The sequence below is a fragment of the Castanea sativa genome, chromosome 7 (assembly GCF_040712315.1).
Source record: "Castanea sativa cultivar Marrone di Chiusa Pesio chromosome 7, ASM4071231v1".
Lineage (NCBI taxonomy): Eukaryota > Viridiplantae > Streptophyta > Magnoliopsida > Fagales > Fagaceae > Castanea > Castanea sativa.
In genome coordinates this window covers 2,920,687-2,929,650 of record NC_134019.1, presented here as the reverse complement: position 1 = coordinate 2,929,650, position 8,964 = coordinate 2,920,687, and the positions used below count along the sequence as shown (strand labels likewise).

Genomic DNA, 8,964 nt, shown 5'->3' with positions numbered 1-8,964 from the left:
TCTTAGGCATAAGGGGATAAATTGCTTAGCCCGTCAAGGGTGAAAAGTCCTTGGATTACTCGGTGACTAGTTTTGGCGAGTGTGCTCAGTTGCTCGTAAGAGTTTGATTAACAATGAAGATTGTTGTACAGTATAATTTTTGACGTGCAACTAATCTAAGTAAAATTTTCTTATGTCATCAAAAAAAAAAAAATTTTATTGGGGGTCTTTTGATGAATAATTTAACAGAAAAAAAGGGATTAATACATAAATAATGAACACTTTACTGTCAAACTTCAAGAAAATGCAAAGGAGCTGACAGATCAAGGCTCAAGAATATGGGTAAAAATATCAATCTCTACATTGTTAAACTGGGTCTTCTTTGAGAGGCCTTCATGAGGGAGTAAAATTTAAAAAATCAGATAAAAGTTCGTCTCCTAAAAATCATAGTCTGGTAAACAACTAGTAAATGATTTGAGATCTTGAAGGCTAAAAGCTTGTGGACTTTTTAGTATCATGTTATTGTTCTTTGATCAGTGACATCCTATGCCCGTCCATCTTGCATGAGGAATAGCAGCGTAACAATTGATAGAAGTTTCTACTATCCTGAAAAGAATCACTTGCATAACATAAGTGATGAGGAAGTGAGATTCAAAATATGATAGGAACCACTAAAAAGTACCCTTATTATTACTGTTTTGTTTGGCATTTTTGTGCAGTATATGCATCAGCAGAGACATTGGAGTATTTTAACCTTTTTTTTTGGTAACTTTTTCTTATGTAGCTTTTAAAGCCAATGGTAATTTGAGCTTATAGAGTTCAATAAAACAGATGTTTCATAACATGACGCAGATCAATGCCAATTAGTGAGGATGTGCTGCATAAGGCTTTTTAAGAAATCACTGAATGAAAGTTTTTCTTGACTGCATGGTAGGAAATGGGCCCATCACAAGATCTTCAGCATATGCTGATGATGAAATTGGTGCAACTGGGAATGATAACATTATGATGAATGACTCCAAGTTTTTAACTTTCAGTTTTGGAATCATTCATGTTATTGGGAAGCACTGGAATATATATTGAAAAACATCAACATCAACATCAACATTTGTTCCTTTTTTCTTTTTAACCTGACAAAATCGGTGGTAATCAACACCATGTTTCTTAATGGGTTTATATGTGCCTATTCTCTTCATCATAATCAACACTTACGAATAATTATTATATACTATGTTTTTTTTTTTTTGGAACCACAATATGATGTTTTTAGTCTTCTATAAAGTCATAAAATTGTCCAACCCATAAAAATCACCTATGACCCATGATTAATCAACACAAAGAGCACTGAATGGGTCTTAGTTACTATCACAAACACAAAATTTTGCTCGACTTTAGAAATTACTAAGCCAATAAATATCATCCGCCTCAATGATAAATTCAGTAAGAATGGTTTCTTGTTGAGCTATATGGCTTGTTCTTGTAATACAACCGCAACAACAAGAAGCACTCCAACACAAGATTAAGATCAGAAGTAATTGTGGCATTTTCAAACTTGTTTCCCACACCATGGCATAAAATGTGATGTGGCACTATAAAAGAAATTGACTGAAAAAAGTAACAAAAATTACAATCTCAAGAATAGAGCAATCAAATATGTACTTCATTCCTAAAACTTCCCCTTCAAAATTTCTAAACCTACCATCATTAGATTCACACAAGAGGTTACCAACATGACTTGTTCAGTCACCATTTGCACCAAAACTGTATTATGGCTAACCTTTTTCAGCCTTGTTTCTACAATCACTTTCCCATTTTTGTAGCCAAGTCAAGATCACCATCATGAAAATCTGAAGCTACAGAATGATCAATGGCCACTTTTGCTGCCAAACCAAGGGAAATCACACATCTGCCATCCATTCCCACAGCACTGAGCAATAGGCTATCTTGAGCTTTGTTTCATGCTTTAACTAACCAAGAATATCCACTTGAGCTATTGAGGCCTGCTGAAACTAACTTGCGTTTCTACTGGCCATGGGGTCTGCAGCAACTACTTCTACATATTTCCCATTGTCCCAGTCCACTGGCTGAGCATACCATTTTAAAGGAGATGAAGTGTTGGAAAATACTACCAGCATTTGTTCCTCATCTTTGTAAATGGCAATAGTAGGCCATCTAGTCCAACATAGGAAGCCCATGATAAGTATGGAATTTTTGTGTCTATCATAAAATTAAAAAAAAAAAAAAAAAAAGGATTTGTTGAAAGAGCTAGAGACAATGTTGGTGCAAATTGACAAACACAAATAAAGCCAACAAAATCATTGAAGTACGATCTTATTTATTTACAAAAAAATATGGTTATGCATTGTAAATTCATATTTAGGAAGTTACAAAACTGCTTGTGATGCGGGAGATGCAAGAAAATTATTATTTAATACTATTTATGTTTGCAAGTCAATTGTATTTTTATGTTTTAGGTCCTAGTAGTTTATTAAGCTATTAATATTTTAATTTGGAAGCAAGGTTATTTTCGTAATAAGGCAATTAGGGTTTCATAGCCAACTAGAACTAGGGTTTAGTAATCTTTTATAAGCAACCTATTGTACTCCTTAAGGAGATAGTTGATATTTTAATGAATGAAAAAAAATGGTCGTTTGGTTTTTCTTTGGTCTGGTGCTGACTCTAAGTCTACTCTAGGTGCTGACTTCTAGTGGTTTCTCCGCTTGGTGCTGACTCCAAGCAAGGCCTAAGTGCTGACTCCTAGGTCATATCCCTTTATTTTATTTTTGTTTTAGTTTTGTTCTGGTTGTCCTGCATCAACTTTGGTATCAGAGCCAGGTTCCATTTGTTGAAACATCACCGCAGGAAAGAACCATAAACTCTAGGTCTACTCTAGGTGCTGACTCCTAGTGGTTTCTCCGCTTGGTGCTGACTCCAAGCAAGGCCTAAGTGCTGACTCCTAGGTCATATCCCTTTATTTTATTTTTGTTTTAGTTTTGTTCTGGTTGTCCTGCATCAACTTTGGTATCAGAGCCAGGTTCCATTTGTTGAAACATCACCGCAGGAAAGAACCATAAAATATCACCCAAAAAAAAAAAAATTGCCGTGTTTCTCGTCCCATCAAACCACAGTAACCCACACACCATAAACCACCACCGCAAGTGACAGCTCTACCACTACCAAAAATCCAGCCACCACACCACCTTCAAAATTCCTCCACAACATCTCTGCCAAACCAACAACAGAAAACCATCTCTCAATACTCACATGTATCAAGCCACCAGAAGACAACCAAAGCCCTTTGACCCAAAAAACCAACAAACCCATCTGTCAATCTTGGCCACCATTGAAGCACCACACCAGCTGCTAGAAAAGCCAGCCACCAGATCTGAGACAGAGGAGTTGAAAACCAACAAGAGCCATCGGAGTCAATACCGGGTTCGCGCCGCCGAGAACCACCTACGCCAACTCGCTGTCAACACCGCTCCACCGTGCTGCCTCATGCTTCGCCGGTTCCATCACCGCGGTTTGACGAGCGAGCTCCGATCTGCACCATCGACCACCGCTGATCGTGATGCCGGTGAGCCCCCGCCGCCTCTTCGCCGTTGACTCCAGCGCCACTTCGTGCTTGCTCCGCCGCCCCTTTTCTCTTTTAGTTTCGTGGTCTTTCTTTTTTTAGTCTGTAGTTTAAGTTTTGCACTTCTTTTTGTCTGTAGTTTCTTAAGTCCAACAGTGTCGCATAAAAAAACAAAAAAGTCCAACAGTATATTTTATTATTAAAAAAGAAAAAGAAAAAAAAAGACCCAGCCCACAAAATCCAAACTTGTCAACCAGCCTAGTCCAGCAACCATTTAAGAGAATAATCTTCGAAGCCTATTCCAAAGATCTGTCTAGAGAACATCACAACAATCCAGGTTCTTGTTTCAACTTCCAACTATTTGTTGAAGCACTATTTTAGAGAATTATGGTAATATCAGAAGAACCTTATTTTGATGGTTATGAAACTTATCCACGAGATTTTGTCAACTGGATGAATGGGATGGAGCAATTCTTTGAGCAAACAAATTTTGCAAATAACAAAAAGGTTAGGTATGCCAAATTGAAGTTAAGAGGTAAAGCACAAATGTTTTGGGAAAAGCTTGAATATTTCCGCTATCTAAACTATGAACCTGCCATTAGTGTGTGGGAAGATATGAAAGGAAAGCTTTGTGATGAGTATTTGCCACCATACTTTCGAGCTAAGTATCTACCCCAATCTCAGTGTGGTACTTTTCAAGTTAATGCACATACGATGAATTCTCATTTCATTTCATGTCCTCAGTGCACTTTTGAACAATCTACCAAGGAATTAAATGAGTCATCTAAAAAGATCAGGAAAAATGTTCAAGACATAATTGCTCAGATGAAGCAAATGACGCCTCAAACTGATTCAATAGGGAAACCAAGGATAATTGATCACAATGAAATTATTACTACCCCCATAGAAGACAACATTGATGATGATATCTTGGTCGTGGAGAATCCTTAAGCAACACCAAAGCCTAATGTTGACATAAACGTACATGCCTCGACAAGTGTTGCTTTAACATGCATGCAAGGAAATGAATCTATTGAAGAGCAGCAAGGTGAAGGGATGGTGTCTACAGAGAGTATTATGTTAGAGGGTGCCCATGATGTGATATTGGAAGCTAATGAATCTACTTTTGATCAGCCTTCCATGGTGCATGAAGACAAACAGTTTGCCAAAGTGGAGAAAGTGGATAACATAATGCTTCCACTGGTTCAAGATAAGATTATGTTGATTCCACACATTGATTTTGTTATTCCAGAAGAATTTGACATGGTGGAATTCAAGGTTTTTCTTTTCTCTATGCTACCTAAAGTGATTCCAGACTGGAAGCAAGTGTTACTTGTCAGCATCCTAATCCTTCAATGCCTTAGAACTCGAGGTCGAGTTTTCTCCAACCAGAGGAGAATGATGCGAGAGATGCAAGAAAATTATTATTTAATACTATTTATGTTTGCAAGTCAATTGTATTTTTATGTTTTAGGTCCTAGTAGTTTATTAGGCTATTAATATTTTAATTTGGAAACAAAGTTATTTTCGTAATAAGGCAATTAGGGTTTCCTAGCCAACTAGAACTAGGGTTTAGTAATCTTTTATAAGCAACCTATTGTACTCCTTAAGGAGATAGTTGATATTTTGATGAATGAAAAAAAATGGTCGTTTGGTCTTTTTTTGGTCTGGTGCTGACTCCAAGTCTACCCTAGGTGCTGACTCCTAGTGATTTCTCCGCTTGGTGCTGACTCCAAGTAAGGCCTAAGTGCTGACTCCTAGGTCATATCTCTTTATTTTATTGTTGTTTTAGTTTTGTTCTGGTTGTCTGGTTGTCCTGCATCAGCTTGGCTATCAAAAAAGCCTTCATATTTTCTTGATTTGTTCACAATCTTTGTAAGTTTAAAAGTTTTATGAAGTTGAAGGATTTCCAGTTTTTAATGGAAATGGAAACTAAAGAGGGAATATCTGCAAACTGCAATCGAAAAAACATTGAACTTAGCTCCAATGGCACCAAATGATAGTTAAGTTCCACTTAGAGATGAACTTAAAGCTCTTCCAAAATTCATCGCTAATGAATTTAGAGGAACTATCCTCTCTCAATTAACTAGGAGGATTCTTTTAAGGTTTCTTCCTCATAGCAGGATTGGGACTCAGGACCTTGTTCTAATAACTAATCAGGGATATGCATTTGACCATGTGATTTCTTATCATATATTATCCCATGTTTAGCACATAGCGTACAAAAAAATAATTGGTAAATATCATGTCATGCATATCTAGGTTCATATAAGATCCCAACATCCACACTTGACCATGATTTAGCATTCCTAATTAAAGCACATTAATCTGTTCCCATATATATTCAGATCAAATTTGACAGAAAATAATGGAAAAAAAAGGGAAAAAAACCAAAAAAAAACCAAAAAAAGATCCTTCATGTGGGATGATAATTAGGAGAAAAACATATGAAAGATTTCAATTCCTTTGATTCAATTAGCCATTCGCCAAGCCTTTTCACTGTATGATTTTAACATATTTACCCAGCTAGGCAAATCTTTTGTTGGCTCAGTTCAATCAATAAATGCATAAAAAATATTCATCCAGATATTTTTTCCTTACTTCATAACAAAGCTTTATCCAGTCATTACTTCCATAGAATTCTCAACGATCAACCAATTTCATGATCAATAAAATACAATTAAAACCTAATCAAGAAACTCAACGCTAGTGATATGCAAGAATCCAACAAAGGAGATGCAAATCTATAACAGGAACAGGAAAAAAAAATTTGAATTACAATATTACATATCATGTCTAAAAGAAATGTTTATCAAACATATGACATGCAGCATTAATAAATACTCATAATACATACAAAAAGGACAGTGCAAAAACATATCCAAATGTCTATTTTACTATGAACTGACTTTTCCAAATTTTGAAATAAGTATTCATGAACCTGCCAAAGTTTATGAAAACAATATTTAACATTAAATTTGCATATGCCAAACTTTGAAATAAATATTCTCGAAAATAGGTTCAAAGCAGCAACATTAACTGTTAGAAATGGCGAAGAAATATCAAATGGTTCAACTAACAGTCTTGTGCATACAATTCGAAAGAAATATAATCTTTCAAAGAGTATAAAATTTATTCAAAAGAAACACATAGCTTACAGACTGACTTGTGATGGGTTAGAATATGTAGACTTCATGTAGGCTTCTTAAGCAATTCTTGAATGTTTTTATCTACTTGCTTAGTTGACAAGAAGTCAATAAACATTGTTGCAGTGGTTGCATTTGCTGAGAAACCCTTCTCAACCATTATGTGGAGATATTTTATTGCCCTCGATGTCTCATTATGTTGCAGTAACCCTTGGATGATTGTGTTATATGTGCGATTGTTTGGCAAACAACCATTCCCATCCATTTTCTCAAGCAACTCAACCGCTTCATCTATTAGTCCATCTTTGAAAAACCCTTTGATCATTATAGTGTAAGTCCTAACATTAGGCCGCAATGCTTTGGTAGGAAGACTATAAAATATTTCTCTTGCATTCTTAAGTTTCCCAACATTAAACAAACCGTCAATTAAAATGTTATAAATCACAATATTATGGTCCATCCTTTTGGATTCCATCTCTTGAAACACTGCCATTGCCTCATCAATTTGTTTGTTCTTACAAAGGCCATCTAACAAGATGGCATAAGTTTGGGGATCTGGGTCTTGGCCACAAGCTTGCATCTTATGGAATAGCTCTAGTGCAGCTTGAGGTCTCTGCACTCGGTAAAAGCCACCTATAAGAGTGCTATAAGTCACAACATTAGGAATCAAACGCTTGTTGGACATTTCATGGAAGAGATGCATTGCCTCATCAATCCTTTTATTTTTGCAATATCCATTGATCAATATGGTATAAGTATAAACATTAGGCGAACAACCTTTCTCAACCATCAAATTAAATGTTTTGATAGCATTATCCATTTTGTTTTGCAAACAGTAGCCATCAATTAAAGAGCTATAAGTGACTATGTTAGGTTGAATGCCTCTTTGAATCATCACCTCAAAAACTTCTTTTGCCTCAGTCAGCTTCCCCTCTTTGCAAAGTGTGTCCACCAATATGTTGAAGGTTTGGACACTTGGCAAGATCTTCTTTTGCGTCATCTCATTCAACAAGGTAGTAGCCTCCCTCCACCGGCCAAAATTACATAGGCCGTGAATTAAGGAATTGTAAATGATAAGGTTTGGATGAATGCCTTTCCTCGTCATCTCAGACGAAAAGTTCAATGCCTCAGATACCGATTTGTCCTTGCATAAACCATCAATGATTGTGCTATACGCAGTCAAATCAAGCTCAAAATCCCCTTCTTCCATCTTCCTAAGCAACCTAATAGCCTTATCAGTCTCACCAATCTTACACAGACCATTTAGTATCGTTCCACAAGTAAATGCATTAGGTTTATAACCATTCTTCTCCATATCTTCTACCAACCTCACAGCTCCAGCAATGTTACCTTGAATACACAGCCCCTTGACAAGAGTGTTTAGAGTTATACAGTCCGGGTGATAACCAAGTTTCAAAATTGTTGCCAAGACAGAGAACCCAAAATCTACCCGGTTCAATTGGCAAAAGCAGTTAATCAAAACAGAGAGAGTATAATCATTGGGAGCAATTCCTAATGATCCCATTTGTCCAATTAGAGTAATGACTACTGAGTAATGCTTCATTCTTGCAATGGCACCAAAAAATTGAGTGAAATCCAAAATGGAAGGCAAAGGGCTTAAGTGAAGCATTTTATCAAACAGGACTAAGGCATGATCAAGATTCCTAAAGGTTTGAGATTTGCAGTGATCTCTCACAGATTTCAACAACTGATTACGATTCTGATATGGGATTTCCAAGTACTCTCTACCATTACTACTACTTGTAGTGGAAGGAGTTAGAGTAGAATAAAGAGCGTGAAATGGTATTAGCTGCCTTACTCTAACAGTAACAAAAACAAGTGGGTTTCTTGATTTATTAGCAACACACGTACCCATTTTCTCTGCAGAAAAAGAAGCAGCAGCAGATGTAGATGGGTTTCGGTGTAGTGGGGATAAGAGATAAGAGATCAGATTGAAGAAGCGCTGAGTTTGAGGGAGAGACGATGGAGTAAATGGGAGTAGCCAGCCACTGTGCCTGTGCTTCACACTAGAGTTTTGAGTCACACAAGTGGGGGTGTCTTCTTTTTTTTTTTTTTCTCTTCTTTTTTTTTGAGAAATGAAGGATAATTATTAACTATATATAAAATACAATATAATATAATATATAAACAACTTATTCTGAAAATCAGTGGCTTCTAAAATGGAGGCTTTTACCCTGGTTTCAAATTTTCAATTTTTAAACTATTTTTAAGATTTATTGAAACTTGAAAGAATATAATGAAAAT

The 8,964-nt window shown here is 36.2% G+C and overlaps 1 protein-coding gene across 1 annotated transcript; it reads right to left on the bottom strand.

Annotated features, from left to right (window-relative positions):
• Positions 1-2,135: 2,135 nt before the first annotated feature.
• On the bottom strand, positions 2,136-8,747 carry LOC142643310 (uncharacterized). Its single transcript, XM_075817878.1, has 2 exons — positions 6,712-8,747; positions 2,136-2,151 (listed from the first exon to the last, which is right to left on the bottom strand). The coding sequence occupies exon 1, from the start codon at positions 8,573-8,575 to the stop codon at positions 6,746-6,748; it is 1,830 nt and encodes a 609-aa protein (XP_075673993.1). The 5' UTR covers positions 8,576-8,747; the 3' UTR covers positions 2,136-2,151; positions 6,712-6,745.
• Between the last annotated feature and the right edge of the window lie 217 nt (positions 8,748-8,964).